The sequence below is a fragment of the Panulirus ornatus genome, chromosome 25 (genome assembly GCF_036320965.1).
Source record: "Panulirus ornatus isolate Po-2019 chromosome 25, ASM3632096v1, whole genome shotgun sequence".
Lineage (NCBI taxonomy): Eukaryota > Metazoa > Arthropoda > Malacostraca > Decapoda > Palinuridae > Panulirus > Panulirus ornatus.
The window spans coordinates 26,338,010-26,363,910 of record NC_092248.1 but is presented as its reverse complement, the minus strand read 5'-3'; the positions used below and the strand labels follow the sequence as shown (position 1 = coordinate 26,363,910).

At 41.1% G+C, this 25,901-nt stretch overlaps 1 protein-coding gene across 1 annotated transcript in view; it reads right to left on the bottom strand.

The window, feature by feature from the left end:
* Positions 1-25,355, bottom strand: part of LOC139757324 (zwei Ig domain protein zig-8-like) — a 100,385-nt gene extending 75,030 nt beyond the window's left edge. Inside the window, exons 1-2 of the mRNA XM_071677748.1 lie at positions 25,280-25,355; positions 13,459-14,172 (exon numbers count right to left, since the gene is read on the bottom strand). Of these exons, the coding sequence (XP_071533849.1) occupies positions 13,459-13,573 (115 nt within the window). The 5' untranslated portion in view covers positions 13,574-14,172; positions 25,280-25,355. The remainder of the gene's footprint in view (positions 1-13,458; positions 14,173-25,279) is intronic.
* Positions 25,356-25,901: the final 546 nt, after the last annotated feature.

The following is a 25,901-nucleotide window of genomic DNA, read 5'->3' as shown; positions in this document are numbered from 1 at the left end:
ACACACACACACACACACACACACACACACACACACACACACACACACACGTGGATAGTGATAAAAGAAACCCATTCTTATAGTCATAGAAAAAGAAAAAGAAACAATATGAGTGGAAGTAACGAGACGTAACGTCATAGATTTAGAAACATGAATATTACAACTGAGTTTTCATCATCCATGTCTGATGTGATGATTGGATTTTTTGTTTTGAGCATGTCTGGGACATGTTCAAGAATTGCCTTGTGGAAAATTATTCCATTTGATGTGTCGTGAGGTGGTTTGGATGATGAGATACCCTCATTATAGACATTTAGTAAGTCATATATAACTTAGCACTAAATGTTATATTGTTACATTCATAACTGACCGCGACACAAGGTTTCGTCTCCTGGACACCTGCTCAGTTAGCGAGGATTATGTACTGGGGCTTTCCAGCGACTCTGCCTGATTGTGTGTGTCTCAGGTGTAGATAATCACTGGAACTAATTGAAGTTACTAAGAGATCAGCGAAGAGACAACGTTTCGGCGTCCTCGATTCTAGATTGCTAACCGCAATGTTTTTGGAAGGGCGAAGTCTATCTTGGTTAGCTATAAGCAATAGAGATTTCCTCGCCCATACTCAGTTCCAGGGTTCACTCTGTCGCCGATACTCAGTTCCAGGGTTCACTCTGTCGCCGATACTCAGTTCCAGGGTTCACTCTGTCGCCGATACTCAGTTCCAGGGTTCACTCTGTCGCCGATACTCAGTTCCAGGGTTCACTCTGTCGTCGATACTCAGTTCCAGGGTTCACTCTGTTTAATAGTATATGGGAATAAAGTAGGCGGTGAGGTTCTCTTTGTTCAATCTTATTCAAATCACGAAGAAAAAAGTTGCAGACGTTGGGAATGCTGATTTAGATTTAGTGGAAATTAAAGATAAATTAAAGATAGAGCTTGGGAAGTGAGTCAGTTGTTGTTCGCTGATGATACAGCGCTGGTGGCTGATTCATGTGAGAAACTGCAGAAGCTGGTGACTGAGTTTGGTAAAGTGTGTGGAAGAAGAAAGTTAAGAGTAAATGTGAATAAGAGCAAGGTTATTAGGTACAGTAGGGTTGAGGGTCAAGTCAATTGGGAGGTGAGTTTGAATGGAGAAAAACTGGAGGAAGTGAAGTGTTTTAGATATCTGGGAGTGGATCTGGCAGCGGATGGAACCATGGAAGCGGAAGTGGATCATAGGGTGGGGGAGGGGGCGAAAATTCTGGGGGCCTTGAAGAATGTGTGGAAGTCGAGAACATTATCTCGGAAAGCAAAAATGGGTATGTTTGAAGGAATAGTGGTTCCAACAATGTTGTATGGTTGCGAGGCGTGGGCTATGGATAGAGTTGTGCGCAGGAGGATGGATGTGCTGGAAATGAGATGTTTGAGGACAATGTGTGGTGTGAGGTGGTTTGATCGAGTGAGTAACGTAAGGGTGAGAGAGATGTGTGGAAATAAAAAGAGCGTGGTTGAGAGAGCAGAAGAGGGTGTTTTGAAGTGGTTTGGGCACATGGAGAGGATGAGTGAGGAAAGATTGACCAAGAGGATATATGTGTCGGAGGTGGAGGGAACAAGGAGAAGAGGGAGACCAAATTGGAGGTGGAAAGTTGGAGTGAAAAAGATTTTGTGTGATCGGGGCCTGAACATGCAGGAGGGTGAAAGGAGGGCAAGGAATAGAGTGAATTGGAGCGAGGTGGTATACCGGGGTTGACGTGCTGTTAGTGGATTGAATCAAGGCATGTGAAGCGTCTGGGGTAAGCCATGGAAAGCTGTGTAGGTATGTATATTTGCGTGTGTGGACGTATGTATATACATGTGTATGGGGGGGTTGGGCCATTTCTTTCGTCTGTTTCCTTGCGCTACCTCGCAAACGCGGGAGACAGCGACAAAGTATAATAAATAAATAAAATATAAAGATAAACAACGTCAAAAAGATAAAGATTGGACTTGTTCTTACTGCGACTGAAGATCTTGTTTAATTATGTTGGAGAAAAGTTTGGTACAAGAGATCACCGATAAAGTATTTTTCAAGTGGTTTCAACACTGCATGTAGTGTTGGTCAACCCGACAGTCGCGAAAAAATTCGCGATATTAAACATGAAAATTCTAATGATGTTTGAATTGCTCTGGACCGGCAACCCTGTTATGATACAGTCAATGAAAATGACATGAACAAAGCCTGGAAAAGCTTCACAAAAACCTTTAAAGGAAACATATGTACCAATGCGTAGTAGACGATCTATTTCTAAAACAAAACCAAGGCGGTGCAACGGTGAAATAAAAAAATTACCTGTTGTCTATGAATGAAGCTCATAAGGAACTCACAGAATCCAATCAGCAATATGACAGAGTAAGTTATGTAAATTTGCTAAGAGAAGGGAAGAAAGCTATACGACAAAGTAATTGTTAATATGAAGCGTACATTGCTAAAAATAGCAAAAGAAACCCAACGAAGTTTACGGTTATATTAAAGGCAAGATGGTCATCATTCAGCAAATAGGTCCATTAATTACGGAAAACGATGACGTAGTTCAAAACAACGAAGCTATGGCAAAAATATGTAACGATCTTTTTGTGTCTGTGTATACGATCGAAGACACGACCCATGTCCCGAGTTCAGTTTCAGTGATAAGAGAAGGGAACGTTCTTCAACAATCTGACTTGAAAACGAAGACTTACTTTCTGCAATAAGCGAATTGAAAATAAGCCAACGGCAGGCCCTGATAAACCAACGGCTAGCCCTGATAAGCCAACGGCAGGCCCTGATAAGCCAACGGCAGGCCCTGATAAACCAACGGCAGGCCCTGATAAACCTACGGCTAGCCCTGATAAACCAACAGCAGGCCCTGATAAGTTTTATTCGAAACGAGACGAAAAATGAGATAGTTAAGCCCTTGACTACCCTTTTCAATAAGTCACTTGGTACAAGCAAACTTCCAGATGAATGGAAGTTTGCCAATGTAACACCTATATTAAGAAACACTATATTAAGAAATGGTAATAAGTCCCTGCCAGGAAATGATCAGCTTAACGTCTGTAGTTCGAAAACTTAAGGAAACCATCCTTCCAGACAGAATTGTAAACCATTTAGAGGACTACCACTTAGTAAACAATCCTCAGCGTGGATTTCGACGTAATCGCTCATGTGTGAGAAATCTGCTTGATAGATTATATACGCAATATGTATGACGAAAGTAGAGCAGTTGATGTTATCTACGTGGACTTTTCAGAAAGCTTTCCATAAAGTTCCGTATCAAGGATTACTTACAAAAATTAAGTCACATTGATGAGGTTATTATACTTCGGTGGAGATGAAACTTGTCACTCGGTTGTCAATGAAGAGTAGTGATTCACGGTCAAGCCTCAGAATGGTTAGACGTAATAAGAGGAGTGCCACAAGGATCAGTCTTGGGACCGGTTCTCTTTCTCAAACATGATAATGATATTGATAATGGCCTGCATTGTAAGGGATCAAAATTCGCTGACGATACATGGTTGGGAAATAAATCTACAGATGAACTTGAATGTCTACAGCTTGAAACTAACATAGACAAACTGATGAATGACCTGGGCTCATAGGTGGCAAATGAATCTTGATATCGATGAGCGCAAAGTTTTGCATATGGGTAGTAAAAACAAAAGAGCAAGCTACAAAGTGAATTCTGTTTAACTTCAGAAGGTAAATGAGGAAAAGGGTGTAATAATCTCTGATAACCTACAACCATGTAAGAAATGCACAGAAGCAGTGAAAAGATCGAACCAAATTCTTGGTTTCATAGATTAACCTTCGAATTTAAGTGCAGGGGAATGATCCTTACTTTTCCTAAGTCATTACTTGGTGCACATCCTGACTACTGTGTTCAGACTGGGTTCGTCATCCTACCTTAAAAAAGACAGAAACAAAATAGAAAGAATACAGCATCGAGTTCCCTAGATAATTCCCAGACTGAGAAACAAAATCTATGAAATCTGATTAAACGACATGAATCTATTTAGCTCAAGAAAATAGAAGGTTAACTGGTCATCTAATACAGGTATTCAAATGATCAATGACTTTGATGATCTTCATCTACCAAGTTACCTCAGACTTGAATTGTCTGACTTCACTCGTAGTAATGGATACAAATTCGTATGTAAGCGATTTACCTGGAATGATGCGAAGTACATCTCTTGAACAGGATTGTTAACAAATGGGATGATTTGCCAGTTAGAGTAACTGGAAGCAGTACTACAGATACGTTTAAGAAAAGACTTCATAAATACTTCACTTCAAGTCCATGACTTTCATTATTTGCGTCTTTATAGTCAAAATGACTATTTCAAGTTACAAGTTATTCTCTTTGAATTATCCATATGCCTTCTAACTGTTACCACGCTCTTCTGTAAGTTTCTGATATCTTCCACTATCACAAACAGCCTCGAAAGGACCTAGTGGTCTGCTGCTGTTTAGGTTCCCTTGTATTCCTTTGTATTGTATATAACCCTCAAGACACAATGGCCATGATGCTGGCACCGTTGCTATGGGCGATGGCTGACTCACAACTCTTAACAAAAATTAAGCAGATTTCATTTTCCTTATGCATGAATTCCCGCACGAGTGAGATTGATGTTGTTCGTAATGTCTTGCCAGGGTTCTGCTGTAAGGTCGGACTGGTGTGCCATCAACAGGATCATATAGAAGACTAGAGAAATTCCGGAATTCAAGAGAAGAGCTTTTGTCCAATTCAAGAAGCGTTCTATGATATCCAATGTACAAACAAAAAACCATTCATAGTCACGAGTGTTGGATTCTCTAATCATATTTTGATATTCAGCCGAGGATGGTTCATGATATAAGAATAAATCACAACAAATGCAGTTGCTCATCAATATTGAACCTTACAAGATTTGGAAAGATATCGTTCATTCCCCATGCAGCATCCTTCTGCTTGTGAAGGATCATCAATATCCAAAGAGGCTCAACGCACGTAGTCAGAATCACAGTAGCCTTACACCGGCAGCCACAACCAAACAAGACTTGGTCTGACACAAACATCCACTTTTGCAAAAGACTGCACTAGTCATCACATCTGTGTACCCTGACAACCAAAGGAACTTGGCAGAAAGACGCACGTCCTCGGTGCCTGTGTACTGCCACAATAGCATGGAGCCATCAGCTATAGATACAGCATTTTGTCTTTATTATCCAAAACAGCAGCAGCTTAACACCAGCAACCACAGTCATAACATCCTCGTACCAGGGGTCAAAACCACAGCATTTTAGTGCCAGCACACGTAACTTAACGCCCAAACCCAGACTCCGAGCGACTTGTTATCCACAACAATGAAAAAAAAGTTTATCACAAACATCCATAACAACAGCAGCTTATCACATGCACTCATTGCCACAACAGCTCCACAACTGCACTCACATCTACAACAGCTTAACAATGGCAACCATAACCACAACACCGTGACACTCGTAGTCATAACACAAGGTTGACAGCAGCAATTACAACCACAGTAGTATGGCACCTACAGGCACCGCCACAGCACTCACCACCACAGCAGTTTGAAACTACTAGACATAACTGAAGAAAGCTGTCATCAGCAGCCACAACTACAACCGCTTGACAGTAGTGGACACATTCACAGAAGATGTACAAGCAGAGACGAACTAATCATATTGACGCTAGCGAACACAACCACAGTAGCATGTCGCTACCACCATATACAACAGTAGCAGTTTGATACCTGTGAGGCCACACCAACAACAGCTTGGTACTATCTGTCATAACTACAACAAGCGAGACCAGCAACCAAAACCACAATACCTTGACACAAACAACCACACAAAGATGCTGGCCAACCACAGAAGCAGTTTCACGTCGAGAGTCGCACTTCAAGCACCTTGACAGCAGCAGTGCCTTCTCTCAGCTCTATAGTCTTATACCTTTGCGAAAATCCTCACCTTGTTCCTTGTTTGTGTTCAAACATTTTTTCTGCGATACTCGCGAGATGAGATCTGCCAGGATCCTTTGGTAGCCAGGTTCAGGTCATCGGCTCCAGGAAGCCTCCAACTCCACACTCACAAATAATGAAAATTTACTCTAAGAAATTTTGAGTCAAGAAAAAACACAAACTTCACTATAAGAGGAACTTTATCCTAAAAAAGGAACTACGTTCCGTGGCAAGAACATTTGCACTTGGAACGGAATCCACATTCTTTTAGATGAGTTCTACTGTGCAAAAATATTTACTCAATAAAAGATAAACTGAACTAAGTATCAAACCTTCCTTCTGAGCAGATGCATCCTTGTGGGAAAAGTACCTTTAGGAACATAAGACGATTAACGTTTCAACAACTTTCCAGTAGGAAAATGAACTTATCAGTAAGGTTAAAAATTTAACTTTGAAAAGACTCCTATATAAATAAGAAATTTTACGTTGATAACGAGAGCTCCATTTTGGAAAAAGGACTTCCCCTCTCCAATTAAACACCCACTGGAGTAAGAACTTTGAAACTTGCAAAATCGCAGAGCCCGACAGAAAAAGAGAGGGTTTGAGAACTGAGCGTTGGAAATTGAATTATAAAATGTATAATTATGTTTGGAGAGTTGCATGATCAAAGTTTGGTGTTACATGGAGAAGTTGATGGTTGGTGTCCTTTAATATCTGCTCGAGTACGGGTATAGTAGTGAAGGGCAGAAGCGCTAGCATGGTTGAGATGATATTGAAAATAGAGAGGTATGCCATATCTAACTGATATTTAACAAGCCTTTCTTTCGTTCAAAGATAACTGGATACCCTTTTGAGCCATATATTTTCCTGTATTCCTAATTCATTGACAGACTGACGAGGATTGCTGCTTGAATGTGCATGGTTGTTAGCATGGAGTACCATAACAGACTATCTGCAGAACATGATGGTAGTGGTGGCAGGAGAGCGTGTGAGGAGGCCAAACATCTGGGAAATTCTCGAGGTGTTTTCCTGCAGTGCCGCCAGAATGGTAAGCAACGTGTGAATCATAAAACTTCCACAATCTAATTGTGTTGACGACGTTGAATATATTACTGTGAGATCAGGGAAACAGTTTGTTGCTTAATGGTAAATATTTGGTTCTGAGGGAAGGAAAAATTAGATATTGCTGTCAACTACTTTTATGTATTTTCCTCTAATGATGCATATATCAGAAACGTAAATTTTAATATCTTATGAAAATTACCCGCCAAAGGTAATTATCTTCTTCCATATTAATTTGGGAAGAAAGTTTCTACAGTAATAAAAAGCGTTATTACGAAGAATCTAAAAACGAAACCTTCATGTGTACATACACAAACTTCATTCACAAACGTTTACAATACAAGCTACATCACCAAGGTGTTGAAGGGTGAAGCAGCATCCATGGTGTAAGGAAGTGCTACTATTTAGACACGAAGGCCATGAAAGGGTGTTCTCATGTATGTATCCAAACTACAGACGGATTGAAAATTTATACAGCAGCGCAAACATGGAATACTCCTGCTTCCCACGAAGCCACTATACAAGGCCAAGCCTGGGTCACCCACTGATGTACACAATAAACAAACTTTCACCCAACTTAGCTACTTCTCTCTCTATATCAAAATAAAGATTCACCTTAAAGACACACCTGGTATGCTAAGGATGTATGGACAAGGCACTAAGATACTTTGTCAACAATTGGCTAACACACGTCAATAAAGATGCACTGTAATACTTTACACTTTAGAACTATTTTCTATATATCAACTTTACCTCTCCTGTCCGTCCGGCTCCCTTTTCCCCTCCTAGCTACCACGCAGGACACATGAGAATGGTACATAACTACAAACGATCAGCCAAAGCAGCAAAGCAGCAGTTCATTACTTGATTTGCAATGTGTAATTATTTCTCATGAATATTAGTAACTATTCCGTTCTTATCTATTCTTCTATTTTCAATTTTCAGCATCCACAATTATGTTCAGCACCCACAATTATGTTCAGCATCCACAATTATGTTCAGCATCCACAATTATGTTCAGCATCCACAATTATGTTCAGCATCCACAATTATGTTCAGCATCCACAATTATGTTCAGCATCCACAATTATGTTCAGCATCCACAATTATGTTCAGCATCCACAATTATGTTCAGCAACCACAATTATGTTCAGCACCCACAATTATGTTCAGCATCCACAATTATGTTCAGCATCCACAATTATCTGCATAATGTGATTCAGATATGTGACAGATATGGTATTATTTAGAATTACTTGACTCCTCAAGATAATGGTAAGATTCTTTTGATGTAATCAACTGAGTATGACAGTGTGAAACTGTGTGTCATGAGCATGAAACTGAGTGAAGCGCTTGCGTCAGAAACATGGAACTGAGTATGAAGATGAATTGAATATAAGAAACATGAGATACTGTGAGGAGTGTGAAATTATGGATTAGGATCATGAGACTGAGTGTGAGGAGTGTGAGAAAGTGTGAGGAACATGAGACAGTATGAGGTGCATAAGACTGAGCGTAAGAAGCATAATACCTTGTATCAGAAGCCAGAGATCAAGTGTGTGGCGAACCCTGAGAGTGTGAGGAGAGAAAGGCAGTGTGTGAGGAGCAAGAGGTTGTTGAGTGTGAGATGCTTAAGGCTGTAACTGAGGAACATGAGACCAAATATGAGATTGGTTTGACCGTAAGTGAGATGTGTTAGACCGTGACGTACTAGGCCTAAGCTTGAGACTGAGAAGCTTGAGGACGGTCGTGAGGAGCGTGAGGCTGAGTATGAGGAGCGTGAGACTGTAGGTAAGGAGCATGAGAGTGTGAGGGTCATTATATGAGTGAGGAGACTGTGACTGAGCGTGAATAAAGTGAGGAGAGGAGCTCGTGACTGTGAGTGTGGAGGTAATAAAAAGGTTTATGAGAGAGTAAATGAGAATGTGAGTTGTGAGTGTCAGGAGAAGAGCTGACTGAGGTATGGGACATTTGCCTAAAATACGAGAACTGTGACCATAAATACCAGCACAATAGACGAGATGACGTCCTCATTTCGGGAAGTAAAAGCTGTTAAGAACCGCTAAAACATGTTGTAAGAAAGATATGTGGTAGTTTGATGAGCAAATATTTGAAACAGTTGGGTGATAAAGTTTTGACAGAGGGAGCGGGTGAGCAGCATATCAAACAGGAAATATGTGCTGGGGGAAGTTAGAACAGTGAGAGCATTTGTGTTTTAGAAAGAAAATATTACAGAAAATCAAACGCCTTCGTGATTCAGATGATAAACAACGGTTTGCCACCATTTCAGCTGATCTTTGACAGTGTGGAACTTTACCTTACGAAAAAATAAAGCATGAGGAGTGATTTCTGCGTGGCACAATATGGTCAACTCCGGTTCCTGTTGTCTTTGTATCCAACAGCTGCTTGAACTAGTCCGACTCACTTGAGCCACACCACTTCTGAGGACGAAAAAAAAGATCATTTGCTCTCTCTCTCTCTCTCTCTCTCTCTCTCTCTCTCTCTCTCTCTCTCTCTCTCTCTCTCTCTCTCTCTCTCTCTCCTATCCTAACATTTCATATCGCCTATCTTCGTCTCTTGTTTAGCCTGCATTTCTATTTCTGTCTTCCTCTCCACAGTCTTACCTCACCTTCCGTTGGCTATTATTCAAGGCACCGTAGTGGCCTCATTAACACTCCTGTCCCACACTATTCTCCTTCAGAAGCAAACTGCTGAAGCTCTATCTAGTTGAATTGCTGTGATCCTACCAACACACCGCAGTCTGGTCGTCCAAGGTCTGACTTATCTATCAGGGAAGGTCGCCCAATGCTACACGAGTGCCGGCGGTGGCAGTCTGGTAAACTGTAGGAGGTGTGCGTTGAGATAATAAATGGATAGTGAGGTTTAACTTGCTAAGTTCATGGTCTTAGAATCTCATTCAGGAAAAAAAAAGTCTCATAGAAATTTACATAACTGAATAATTTGTTTAAGATAATCCAGAGCTCAGGCAGTTAGTGTTGTGTGGTTGTGTGTGTGTGATGGTCCTGGACAGTCCATCTCCTACACACATGTGAGTCATACCTCAGTGATGTATTGGCTCTCATACATCCCTCAAGAGCCTAGGGGTCTTGTCTCGCATGTTTCTGCGACGTCAACTAGGAGAGAACTGTGGTCATTTGGTTACGTGAACAGTCATTACCAATTCTGAGAGCATAATATACTTGCATATTAAATTGTTAGGCTATAGCCTTTATATTTTCGTTACAATGATTTTTCGTTAATGTCAAAAAAGCTTTATGATGTTTGGATAAACGAAGGTATATTTAAGTGTTAGACGGTACAAAAATCATGCTGGGAGAAAACGACCGTGTTTGAATGATGGGATGTATTATGAAACTGGGTGTTATATAGTCATATGAAATGAAGAAATCTGTAGGTTATAAAAACACAAGAAACGTATACAAGTAGTATGCAGACAGCCTCATATCCGTGAAAGCTAAAGGGAATATTTTGAACCTCATCCGTTCTAGTAATTTGGATACGATACATTTGAGGATCTGCTGCCGAAGACTGACCTGACTTTCTAGCGAACAGTCCCCAGCAAGCGGTGATTATAGACTAGATATACAGTAACTCTGTACGTACAATACCACACAACAGCAGGATTCGAACTCATGCTACCTGTGGATATACAGTAACTCTGTACGTACAATACCACACAACAGCAGGATTCGAACTCAGGCTACTTGTGGATTATATACGGAAGGCAAAAGCGCAAACTGAACTTAAAGTTAATCTGGCTACTAAATTCCCTAGAAAAGCTATTGCTCCCGTGCAGATGATCTGGTATGGGTGGGAGTTTAGACACGCTATATTTGGTTCGCCAGAATGCACGACTTGACCAGAATCAGCAACAGACTCCTTGAGAATGATCGAGACGCCTCGGAAGAAGAGTAAGACCGAACCAAACAAACTCCGCCATATCTGATAAATTATCTAGTAAGGCTGGTTAAGGCCGTACTAGATAATTTATCAGAAACTAGAAAAGGTCGAGATAAGAGTCAATTATTTTGGACGCTACAACTGGTGAAGTGAGCCACAGGAAACCATAGGTACCACGACGTGACCAAGGCAAACAATAGCACATAAGATATACTAAAGTATCTTGAATCTCTAAACCATGCGACACTAGACAGATTGTATACAAATCAACCTCCCAGATATATTGGATAAATAGTAAGGGAACTTGTAGTCGTGTTTCACAGTTACTCAAGAGAACATAGGGTCATCATCCCTCCAAGTGAATCCACAGTTAACGAAACCAGTACATTGAAATAAAAAAGAAAATAAACCACCGAATGACTAGGTTCCTTCATTAAAGCTCAGCAACCATTCATAGCCTTGCTTGGAGTTTCTAGTCTTTCTTTTCATATTCACATGTAGAAATCACCGGTAAAGTTAGAATAGACACACACACATATAGATAGCCATAAACACACACACTCACATACACACACACACACATATGTATCGGTAATATATGTGCTCTATGTCGAAATCGTTGTCGTCTCAGTGTAAACAATGGTCTAAGGTCGCCTAACACTTGGAGTTGTGACCCAGCTGACCACACGAACTTACTAACAAATTCCTTGAGGTCAAAGAGGCGATCACCTGACCGGCTTCCGTCACAACAATCAATATGTAACAACCAGTGGTCGTACAGATAATGTAACAACCAGTGGTCGTACAGATAATGTAACAACCAGTGCTCGTACAGATAATGTAACAACCAGTGCTCGTACAGATAATGTAACAACCAGTACTCGTACAGATAATGTAACAACCAGAGGTCGTACAGATAATGTAACAACCAGTACTCGTACAGATAATGTAACAACCAGTGCTCGTACAGATAATGTAACAACCAGTACTCGTACAGATAATGTAACAACCAGTGCTCGTACAGATAATGTAACAACCAGTGCTCGTACAGATAATGTAACAACCAGTACTCGTACAGACAATGTAACAACCAGTACTCGTACAGATAATGTAACAACCAGAGGTCGTACAGATAATGTAACAACCAGTGCTCGTACAGACAATGTAACAACCAGTGCTCGTACAGATCAAAGACTGTCCAATATCTAATACTGTGAATGTCATACACAATCCATGAACAAGTGTACAACTAAGCAAGCAAATAGTCATCCCATGGTTAAGGGTGTCAACTAATATATCAATGAAACGCAACCATTGTCAGAATGTTCATCAGTTCAACATTAACTACTTATGGTAACGCAGTAATACTCCGGGTCATCAAGTATGTAACTCTGGCCAGTATTCAAGAACCAGACGACCGGATGCTGACTTTGCAAAGGTGACGAAGCTTCGCATCGTCGTATTCTAGAAGGTGGTAGTAATGCAACGCAGGACGACGATGATTGGCTAACTGGTATGACTATGCGATGAATGACTGGATCGTTGCAAAGGCGACCTTCGCCATGAGACTTTACGACGGAAAATAATCGTTAACAATTACATATCTTATCTCTTATATGATTATCTATGCGTCAAACACATTCGAAAATATCATTATCTTATGCTAATGAGATGGGAATTCGAATAATAGTTACAGGAAAATATTTTTCCGAGACTGGTGCGAGTCTTACCGTTACTTGAGAATGTTTATGTTTTGCCAAAAACTGTTATATAGTCTCTAATGTTGTTGTTGTCAGTGTATTGAGCCAGGGCATGTGAAACGCCAGGGGTAAACCATGGAAAGGTCTGTGAAGCCTGGATGTGGATAGGGAGGTGTGGTATCGGTGCATTTCATATGACAGCTAGAGACTGAGTGTGAACCAATGTGGTTTTATTTTTTTGTCTTTTCCAGGCGCTACCTCGCTGAAGTAGGAGATAGTGATGCTGTTTATATATAGCCTAAAACTAGCGTTGGAAGATGGAGACGCAGAAATTAGCTCTCAAATGTTATTCAGAAACTGAGCTACAGTGACGAAACTACGCACTACATATACATATCAATATTTCCAAATGTGTGAACCCGTATGTTGTAATATGATGACGTACTCAGTTTTTGGAGAGTCGTAAGAATTACTTCGTCTTCCTTTAGGTAAGTGAAACTATTCACTTGAAATAAGAAAAGAAACAGCTACGGAAGCATGCATGTATTTACGTAAACTTCATGTGTAAAGGTACCAAATTTATATAAACTGACTCCAATTCTATGGAGATTTCATATATGTTAACTAATCCCTCTTGAAGATAACAGCGAAACAAAAGGAAATAAAGCTAAATCCTCGTTTCGTAATGAAAATTAGTCAAAACCTATAATAAAGATTAATTCTACCTTATGAGACAAGAAAACATTGAGAAATATATGCATTAGCATATCACAATGAACAACAACTATGCTCTAATTCCAACAACTTGCTTACTTACCCTCAGCGTATGTGGTGTGTGTCCAGGTGGAAGCTGCTAGTGTGAGGAATAATAGCTTCATTATACCTCCACACACACCTAGAGCAACTCCAGACCTGGGGCTCCGAGGTGCCATGTTGTAGTAGCTGGGTGTTGACAGCCTGGGTGCGCGTGTTGAGCAGTTCAAACACTTAGGTATGTACTTCTCTCGGCAGGTGTGACGTGAAGGTAATTCATCCAGTTTCTCGCTGTATTTACGTTCTGAGGATCTGGCACTGAAAGTGATTTTTATTCGGAACTTGTAATGTGTGTTTCAGAGAACGTAATTACATACAGGTGTCACTCTCAATTCGCAGTTCACCGAGTCCAAATGTTCGTGTATGAACAAGCGTTTCTCACCGGCTCATTACCCAAGTTATCAAAGTTATCTATTCACCTCAGTTTATTAACACAGAACGGTGATAAGCACCAAATCTACCCACCAGATTAGTTTACTAACGCTGATTTTCAGCGGAATTACTTTAACTGTAGGCAAAGTTTACAGTCTTGTCTCGGTTGCGGTAGCCGTCTCCCACACATATTACGTACGTGGTAGTCTACACACTCTTATTGTGCACAGTACCAGCGATGTCGGGTATTTACTGCACTATCTTTTGACTCGTGGAACTTTTCGTCTTATTTCATTTTGTTTATAAATTTTTGCAATTACCACTGTGAGGCTAACCAGTAAATGCCCTGTGGAAAGACGAAAAAAAAAGCACTGTGACTAAAAGGCGTAAGTTGATGTTTTCATACTTCCATCACGTCTCTCTCTCTCTCTCTCTCTCTCTCTCTCTCTCTCTCTCTCTCTCTCTCTCTCTCTCTCTCTCTCTCTCTCTCTCTCTCATTTGTGCCGGTAACCCCGGCAAATATATTGTCTCATGTTGATTCTGCGAGCGGTAGCGCAGAAGGATTACAGAAGTAACAAAGGGTCTTGGTCAGCCCCCAGTGGTTGATTGATATTACAAAGGTTGTTACAAAGTTGATTCATTGTAAATATTTCATTACATACATTACATATTTCATATAGTATGTTCTATCGACTAGATGCAAAAAGTGGATACAGACTTAAAATTTCAGTTATCATATTATGAGCAGTAAGGTCTTGTGACATTTCTTGCAGGGTTTGTTTAGATCTGTCCCTAAATGGCTCTGTTATTGCACATCTTAAGACACAGTGTTCTAGTTTGTGTCCAATTCTTTGGCCACAAACTTTACAGCTCATATGATTAGTATCTCAAGATAGGGCAAAACGCCTTAGTCTAACAATTACGTCTTGTAATCTGCTGATCTTATCACGTTCTCTATATACATGTTTTACTCTAAACATTTCACTGTCATGAAAAATGTTTCTACTTGTGCTTATCTGAACTCGTCTTCGTGCTTCAAAGAGAGCTGTTCGTTCCTTTCTAATTACAGTATTGAGGCTTTTGATTGAGAACTCTCTTCATCCTCTCCCATTCCTTTCATTGTAAGATCCTCCATCTCTTTCCTGGGCCATTGTACCAGCCATCTTACCTTCATAAATTCCCATTCTTCTGGTCTTCAGTCCCCTTCCATCTTCTGTATACCTCCTTACTCTCCGAACCACATTGATCTCTGCTTCTTTCGTTGCGTACTGCTGTGTGGAGTAATCATCTCATCCCTGGTGGGGAGTTAGGGACATGTATCATCCCTGGTGGGGAGTTAGGGACATGTCTCGTCTGAGTGCCCAGGCGAAAAAGAACCACGTCGTTGACCAGTGTTTAACACCATCACATTTGATATCAACTTCGACTTGCGGCGAAAACCAGATAAAAACAGTCAGTTGTTTTGTTCTGAACACACCCGATAACGGGTTAGAGAATAATGATCGCCATGAAGGAAGCTATGATTGTGCTGATGCAGTGGAACTACTAGTACTTTATTGCTTCCTGACAACCATAAGGATATCAGAATAGTGAGTGATATTGAGACAACAACTGTGGTGATATATAGTTGATAACACATTTCGAGATGGAAATGAGAACATTCAACAAAACGAAATGCTATAATTTTTGCTATATTAGTGAAGGTCTATACAAATTGGATAGCTTTAATGTTGATAAAATTTGTAAACAGTTTCCCTTCTTGTCCACACAAGAAGTTTATGATACGCTTGTTGCCAGACTGAACGCACCCGACGTACATTCGGATAGTCACTTGCTTAACAAATGGCGTCCTAGCTACGTCTTTTCGTTGTATATCAACTGACTGTTATACTTCTTTCTTGTATCTCCCCTGATGATGTGACTATTACACGAAAATGCACTTGGGAACTTATCGTGTTTCATTTCCCTGTGGACTCATAGGAATATATATATTTTCTTTTTTTTTTTATTTATCGCTGTCTCCCGCGTTTGCGAGGTAGCGCAAGGAAACAGACGAAAGAAATGGCCCAACCCACCGCCATACACATGTATATACGTACGTCCGCACACGCAAATATACATACCTACACAGCTTTCCATGGTTTACCCCAGACGCTTCACATGCTTTGATTCAATCCACTGACAGCACGTCAACCCCGGTATACCACATCGCTCCAATTCACTCTATTCCTTGCCCTCCTTTCACCCTCCTGCATGTTCAGGCCCCGATCACACAAAATCTTTTTCACTCCATCTTTCCACCTCCAATTTGGTCTCCCTCTTCTCCTCGTTCCCTCCACCTCCGACACATATATCCTCTTGGTCAATCTTTCCTCACTCATTCTCTCCATGTGCCCAAACCATTTCAAAACACCCTCTTCTGCTCTCTCAACCACGCTCTTTTTATTTCCACACATCTCTCTTACCCTTACGTTACTTACTCGATCAAACCACCTCACAGCACATATCATCCTCAAACATCTCATTTCCAGCACATCCATCCTCCTGCGCACAACTCTATCCACAGCCCACGCCTCGCAACCATACAACATTGTTGGAACCACTATTCCTTGAAACATACCCGTTTTTGCTTTCCGAGATAATGTTCTCGACTTCCACACATTCTTCAAGGCTCCCAGAATTTTCGCCCCCTCCCCTTCTTTATTATACTTTGTCGCTGTCTCCCGCGTTAGCGACGTAGCGCAAGGAAACAGACAAAATAATGGCCCAACCCACCCACATACACATGTATACACATACACGTCCACACACGCACATATACTTACCTATACATTTCAACTTATACATAAATATACATACACAGACATATACATATATAAGCATGTACATAATTCATACTTGCTGCTTTTATTCATTCCTGTCGCCATCCCGCCACACATGACATGACAACCCCTTCCCCACGCATGCGCGCGAGATAGCGCTAGGAAAAGACAACAAAGGCCACATTCGTTCACACTCAGTCCCTAGCTATCATGTATAATGCACCGAAACCACAGCTCCCTTTCCACATCCAGGCCCCACAAAACTTTCCATGGCTTACCCCAGACACTTCACATGCCCTGGTTCAATCCATTGACAGCACGTCGACCCCGGTATACCACATCGTTCCAATATTCCTTGCACGCCTTTCACCCTCCTGCACGTTCAGGCCCCGATCACTCAAAATCTTTTTCACTCCATTCTTCCACCTCCAATTTGGTCTCCCACTTCTCCTCGTTCCTTCTACCTCTGACACATATATCCTCTTTATCAATCTTTCCTCACTCATTCTCTCCATGTGACAAAACCATTTCAAAACACCCTCTTCTGCTCTCTCAACCACACTCTTTTTATTACCACACATCTCTCTTACCCATTTGTTACTCACTCGATCAAACCACCTCACAGCACATATCATCCTCAAACATCTCATTTCCAACACATCCATCCTCCTCCGCACAACTCTATCTGTAGCCCACGCCTTGCAACCATATAACATTGTTGGAACCACTATTCCTTGAAACATACCCATTTTTGCTTTCCGAGATAGTGTTCTCGCCCTCCACACATTTTTCAACACTTTCTCCCCCCTCACCCACCCTGTGACTCACTTCCGCTTCCATGGTTCCATCCGCTGCCAGATCCACTCCCAGATATCTAAAACACTTCACTTCCTCCAGTTTCTCTCTACTCAAACTTACCTCCTAGTTGACTTGTCCCTCAACCTTACTGTACCTAATAACCTTGATCTCATTCCCATTTACTGTCAGCTTTCTTCTTTCACACACTTTACCAAACTCAGTCACCAGCTTCTGCAGTTTCTCACCAGAATCAGCCACCAGAGCTGTATCATCAGCGAACAACAACTGACTCACTTCCCAAGCCCTCTCATCCACAACAGACTGCATACTTACTCCGCTCTCCAAAACTCTTGCATTCACCTCCCTAACAACCTCATCCATAAAAAGGCAAACATCCATGGAGACATCACGCACCCCTGCTGCAAACCGACTTTCGCTGAGAACCAATCACTTTCCTCTCTTCGTACTCGTACACATGCCTTACATCCTCGATAAAAACTTTTCACTGCTTCTAGCAACTTGTCTCCCATACCATATATTCTTAATACCTTCCACAGAGCATCGCTATCGACTCTATCATATGCCTTCTCCAGGTCCATAAATGCCACATACAAATCCATTTGCTTTTCTAAGTATTTCTCACACACATTCTTCAAAGCAAACACATGATCCACGCATCCTCTACCACTTTTGAAACCACAATGCTCTTCCCCAATCTGATGCTCTTTACATGCTTTCACCCTCTCAATCAATACCCTCCCATATAATTTCCGAGGAATATTCAACAAACTTATATCTCTATAATTTGAGCACTCACCTTTATCCTTTTTGTCTTTGTACAATGGCACTATGCATGCATTCCGCCAATCCTCAGGCACCTCACCATGAGTCATACAAACATTAAATATCCTTACCAACCAGTCAGCAACTCAGTCACCCCCTTTTTTAAAAGATTCCACTGAAATTCCATCCAAACCCGCTGCCTTGCCGGCTTCCATCTTCCGCAAAGCTTTTACTTCCTCTTGCCTGTTTACCAAATCATTCTCCCTAACCCTCTCACTTTGCACACCACTTCGACCAAAACACTCTATATCTGCCACTCTCTAACACATTCAACAAACCTTCAAAATACTCACTCCATCTTCTCACATCACCACTACTTGTTATTACCTCCCCATTAGCCTCCTTCACCGATGTTTCCATTTGTTCTCTTGTCTTGAGCACTTTATTTACCTCCTTCCAAGACATCTTATTTTCCCTAAAATTTAATGATACTCTCTCAGCCCAACTCTCATTTGCCCTTTTTTTCACCTCTTGCACCTATCTCTTAACCTCCTGTCTCTTTCTTTTACACATCTCCCACTCATTTGCATTATTTCCCTGCAAAAATCGTCCAAATGCCTCTCTCTTCTCTTTCACTAACAATCTTACTTCTTCATCCCACCATTCACTACCCTTTCTAACCTGCCCATCTCCCACGCTTCTCATGCCACAAGCATCTTTTGCGCAAGCCATCACTGATTCCCTAAATATCCCATTCCTCCCCCACTCCCCTAACCTCCTTTGTTCTCACCTTTTTCCATTCTGTACTCAGTCTCTCCTAGTACATCCTCACACAAGTCTCCTTCCCAAGCTCACTTACTCTCACCACTGTCTTCACCCCAACATTCTTTCTTTTCTGAAAACCTCTACAAATCTTCACCTTCGCCTCCATAAGATAATGATCAGACATCCCTCCAGTTGCACCTCTCAGCACATCAACATCCAAAAGTCTCTCTTTCGCGCGCCTATCAATTAACACGTTGTCCAATAACGCTCTCTGGCCATCTCTCCTACTTACATACGTATATCTATGTATATCTCTCTTTTTAAACCAGGTATTCCCAATCATCAGTCCTTTTTCAGCACATAAATCTACAAGCTCTCCACCATTTCCACTTTACAACACTGAACACCCCATGTATACCAATCATTCCCTCAACTGCCACATTACTCATCTTTGCATTCAAATCACCCATCACTATAACCCGGTCTCGTGCATCAAAACTGCTAACACACTAATTCAGCTGCTCCCAAAACACTTGCCTCTCATGATCTTTCTTCTCATGCCCAGGTGCATATGCACCAATAATCACCCATCTCCCTCTATCAACTTTCAGTTTTACCCATATCAATCTAGAGTTTGCTTTCTTACACTCTAACACATACTCCCACCACTCTTGTTTCAGGAGTAGTGCTACTCCTTCCCTTGCTCTTATCCTCTCACTAACCCCTGACTTTACTCCCAAGACATTCCCAAACCACTCTCCCCCTTTACCCATGAGCTTCGTTTCACTCAGAGCCAAAACATCCAGGTTCCTTTCCTCAAACATACTACCTATCTCTACTTTTTTCTCATCTTAGTTATATCCACACACATTTAGACACCCCAATCTGAGCCTTCGAGGAGGATGAGCACTCCTCGCATGACTCCTTCTTCTCTTTCCCTTTTTAGAAAGTTAAAATACAAGGAGGGGAGGGTTTCTAGCCCCCCGCTCCCGTCCCCTTTAGTCGCCTTTTACGACACGTGAGGAAATGCGTGGGAAGTATTCTTTCTTCCCTATCCCCTGGGATAGGGGAGAAATATATATATATATATATATATATATATATATATATATATATATATATATATATATATATATATATATATATATATATATATATATATTATCTCCATGTATGGCGGGGTGGCGATGGGAATGAATAAAGACAGACAGTATGAATTATGTGCATGTGTATATATGTATATGTCTGTGTGTATATATATGTATATGTTGAGATGTATAGGTATGTATATATTGCATGTGTGGATGTGTATGTGGATGGGTTGGGCCATTCTTTCGTCTGTTTCCTTGCGCTACCTCGCTAACGCGGGAGACAGCGACAAAGCAAAAGTAATGAATAAATAAAATAATTCATACAATCAAACTGAGTGGAATTTACACACGGCTAGAAATAAAAAAGCACTTTGTTCATATTTGCAGCCTGGAAAAAATGTTTAACAATGTACAAAACTGTTTGAGGGATGATATATGCAAGGTCTGCTGTGAAGTGAGGTTTGCTTTGTAGTAGCTAAATCTAATCCGGATCTGTGACACCTGCGAGTACACACACACACACACACACACACACACACACACACACACACACATATGAATAGTCTTCCACAAACAATGATCCCAACAATACTCCCTTTCGATATAGATTGTCTCCCACACACAACACTGTCCTTCGATGAACATCTCGCCTCCTGATACACACTGAAGACCCTTGATTCACATCACCAAGCCACCTTTTTTTTCATTACTCATTCCCACTGTTTAATCTGATTCCAATATTAGTTTCTGATACAAACATTCGCCTACCAATACCAACTGCCAACCGAAGTGCTCAAAATTACCATAACGTCCCGTGCAAGCGAACCCTCCATGAGACCCCAAAACAACATATCTCAGAAAGGCTTTTACATACAAATCCCTTTCCTACATACGAAATCTCTATCGCCGTCTAACTTTCATGGCATTTTCATACGCCTCTACACATTTTCTTTAACATCCGTCCCACACAAAGCCCCCCCCCCCCCCCCTCACGCATAACTGACATATCCTCAACACAATTTTTACGCAAGAAACGTTATTCACCGATCCTGTGTAACTGGCACACATGGCATCCTTTCACTCATTCTCACAAGCATCCTTAGAAATCCTGCATGTACGCAACACTTCTCCTCATACAAAGCCTCTACACAATCCCTTTGAATGGCCCCAAACGCACATAATGTAACCCATTTATATCACAAGCATCTTACATAACCACAGTTAACGAAAACTTATAACACTACTTGCATATAACTCTCCCAAGTAACACCCCCAACACAAGGCCCTTACACAACCTCTTCATTCATAAATTCCACACACATCTCATTCATGCACAGCCCTGCCACACCACACAGCAATACAATCTCCCATAAGGCAGTTTCTGTACATGCAGTCCCTCTTCACGTGCAATCATCATACGTATAAGTCAGGCTAACGTTAGAGAGCGAGTGGGGAAAAAAAGAAATGTTAAAGAACAAAGATAAAGAAAAAAAATGGAGCGGAATACGCAAACGTGACGACACAGTAGCATCGCAGAGATAATATCAATAGAAAAGAGGATTAGACAAACCTGAAAATTGCAAGCGAGCAAGAAAACAATATACAACAAGAGAACTTAATGACGCAAGGGAACGGTGGAGAAATGGAGCAATCAAGGATAGACTTTTGCTATCTCATGGCTTGTGACACACTGTAACGTTCAACACACTGCGCTCTAAAACACAATATAACCTCATTTATTGCGTATGATTTTCTGAAATTAATATTTTCGTGCAATATTTTTCTTCTCATTGGTAAAGCTATATATAAGCCAACAACAACAACAAAAAGGCTGTCATGGCTATCAAATGAAATCTAAGCCAAAGTGAAGATGTCTAGCGGAGATATCCGTGATTAGTGCTTTGTTTGTGATGATGATATCAATGCAAGGGGACGCAGACTCATTATTGTAAGGTTGTAATGAGACAGTGGTAGTGCAAAGTGAGGATATTAAGAAGAAAAAACAAACTAAGGTAAACAATTAAAAGTGAATAACGGAAGTCAAGGTTACAATTGTTGAGAAACAAAACTGAAATACTGAAGTACAGCGGAAAGGGGAAGGTGAAGAATCAGCGAGTCTCGCTACAATCGTGTGAGGTTTTGAAAATCAAGAAAAAGATCAAGAAGGTTAATGAGAAATGAAAGTAGAACGTATACCAGTGTGCCATATACTGGAGAGATGAGGTCAGACATTTTCCCATTACACCTGTGACAGTGACGTATACAAGGGAAGAATCAGTAATTTCTTTCCACTCGTAACACTGTAATGTACAGAAAGGGAAATTCGTCTCCTCCTTTACACCCGTAACACTGTAATATATTCAGAAAGGCATAGCTAGCGCCTCCCTTACATTCATTATGTATAAAGAAGGGATGCGGGTTAGAGCCTCCGTTACACGTGTAAAGTGGTCAAAATTTGTAATGAGATAAGGCATCATAGAGGAGTTAGAAAGATAACATGAGTAATCTCAGAAGTTAAACTTGAAAGAATCCTAGCATCTACAAAGGGCAACCTTTCCGAAAGCTGAAGTATTCCATATGACGTATATTCAACTCAGGGAATTAGTCTACGTATGTCGTTCTTCATGTAGGTACTAGAAAAGGAATCAATGTCTCATCGTTTACGCAAGTTACTTTTATAAATCAAGTTCCGTACAACAGATTTGCACATACATGATAATGCTAGGGAAGTAGCACTGCGTATCCAAGGACGTGTCCAGAAGGAAATTATTTGTCTCCGATAACACGACAAAAAAAGTTATTTGGACTTTATGGGGATCAGAGATCAGCTCATTGTATATCTATCTTCAAAAGCTCAAATTGAAAAAGAAAAAATAGAGACATGTCGTGCACAGCAATATTTTCCTCGGATCATCGTAATTCTAATACAGTCTGCCAACAGACTTACGAAAATCTACTTATCTACGTGAAAGTGTCAGCTGTACGAATCATGGTAAAGTAAAGGATGAAATATAATGATACTAACCCATGGTACTTACACAAAGAGACGGAGAGATCTGCAGAAACAACCAAAGTTTACGTTGATCTGCCATATTTTGTTGCTTAGGGTGCAAGGGAATATGGGGGAAGCAGCAGCAGTAACGCATTAGGTATCAATCTTTTCAACTGTACATAATCTCACTGACATGTCAACAATAACTGAGAATCCATCTCAAGCAAATGTGCGCAAGCATGACATACGTACGGTGGAGATATCCAGCCTGATTTCATCACGTATGTTTATACTTGGCAAGTCGGCTGTGAAAAGAAACTGCCATCCGACCGTAGGATTTCCGAGGCAAAATGTACACAAGCTTCAACTCCAGAAAAAAAAAGGGAAATTCAATAAAGATACATCAAACTGAGTGAACGAAGTAAACAAACCTAGGATTAAAGCAGCTGAAATGTTGAACTTGAAACCAACGAATGAATGATGAAGAAAAACGTATGAAATACATAAAGCAACCTAAGGAGAGCCTGTACCATGATTCTTTTGCCAAACCAGTCAACAACCTACTCATTCTACCCACCAGACACCCTTTCAGTGGCCAGTACAGAGAATTAGCCAGCAACCTAACCACCTATTCACTTACCAAATCCATCCATCCAGTCATTCGGCTGGCGGCCACTCATCCAACTACCTACCTACTTAACCACTGACTCATCTATCCAGCCAACCTCCTACCAACTCACGTATTCACGCAACTATCCAAATAGAAACTTGCTTTAACCAACATAGTAGAAGTTGCTCTTAAGTCCTGTTTAACTTATCAACTTCAAGCAAAGAAAACGTACTATACTGTGTGTTTACTTTCCGCATCCATAAACAGCTTTCATCTGAGATAGCACATAACACAACGCAGACAAACACAGCAACATACTACTATGTTTCATGTTACTGTTTAATGTTCTCACTAAAGTTGCTACTTGAGTGTGTGTGTGTGTGTGTGTGTGTGTGTGTTAAAACAGCAAATAGTGCTGGTAAATCAGACAGCCAACTGATCATCTGTGCTGTAAACAATATCGCATTATTTAGCTTGTAGACTAATCAAACCTTTCATTAATTTCATATTATGTCACAAGTATAAGAGTTGTATTGGGTGACTGTTGGGGTAGGTTTAGTGTTGTCTAGTGGATGGTGTAGCTGAGAGTTTTTATTGTAATGCTAGATCACAGAACCTTGAGGGTAAACCATGTTTTGCATCGCTAGGGTATGAGGAATATTATGATAAGTACAAATATTTTGAATTTGCCATGCCTTCATTCGTCATTTCGTCGACTCAACTGTGACTTAGCCTACCTGCCTACCTACCTACCTATCTTGCAGCATTTTATAAGTCTTCTCAAAAAGGTAAACACAATTGTGACGTAAGATGGGACTTACAGAAAAAATTGCTAAATTTAAGATACTGAGAATGATGCCTTCTCGAAAGAGAGTAAACTAAACATGAATGATTAACTCTTGCTGAAGAACGATAGAAAATAAAGGACAACCAACATCGTTCTTCAGGACAACGATGACCGTCATTTCCTGCAGAGTCTGAGTCCGAGGCGTTGACTGAGTACGGGGGAAAGTCTGGTTTGTAAGTGGTGTCGTGGGCTAAACTTCATCGACAGTCGTGATGTTCGAGGTAATCTGTAACCATCCCAGTTTCTCTCTAAAGGATTTACAGTTTCGTATTTGCACCATTCTATATAGTTCCGTACTTTCTAAAGGAAAAGGATTCATAGTTTTCCTCCATTTCTTTTTGATATCCATGATTATTCAGCGTAAATTATTAATCTTATTCCATAGTAATACTTTGCTTATCCATCAGGAACTATGTATAGTGACTGATAACTTGCCGAATTCCTAGTTTCACCAATCTCACTAGCATGAAGACTGAACGTAAGACACCCGAATATTGTTCATATCTAGAAAAAAGATATATAACACTCACTTCAAACTGGTTTGATTCACCGTAAGTCGACCAGTTTTCTTAGTGATCACAAATTCACGTCTAAGTGACGATAGGGTCGTCAGCCAGACTTCATTAAATTTGTAATCTAAAGAGACTCAGTTTGCTAATCGCAGCACATCATAAGAGCACCACTCACACGCATTGAGTGACAGGCTACGAGGTGTATGACATAATCTCACGTAAGGGAAACACACAGATCAGCGAAGAGAACCAAGCCGAAGCGTGGCGGCAGTGAGCACACTAGTAACGTTCCTTCACCCTTGGCTGGCTGGGAGATACTGATGGCCCGACCGCTTCCAGACCTCCAGCACTTCTCGCTCCCGCTGCCACCACTAACACCGCTACCTCCTCCACCACCCACCAACGGTGCCCTTCCTTCGCCACCACAACTACTGTCATCATCACCAGCCACTGTATCACAACCATCACCATCACCCCCTACCACCATAATCTCCAACTACTATCGCTGCTTTCTCCGACTCCCCAGTCACTAGCAACAGCAACCATTACCGCTGCCTCCTCCACCACCACTAGCCAACAGTTTCCTGCAAACCCTGCCCTTAATCACCAAGAACATCACAAGCTATCACCACTTCTGTGTCCTCCTCTACCTACCCCCTCCACCACAAGCAACATTACCACCGCTGCTTCCTGCGCCACCAAAAAGGCAATATCATTACGAATCACCACAACCCGTCAACACCACCAGTCTTTTCAAAACTACCACCATAATAGCTCTCCATCTTCCCACCACCAGCACCAATGATCGTGGCCACCACCGTCATCCAAAGAACCAGCTACTGCTTCCTTCAAAAT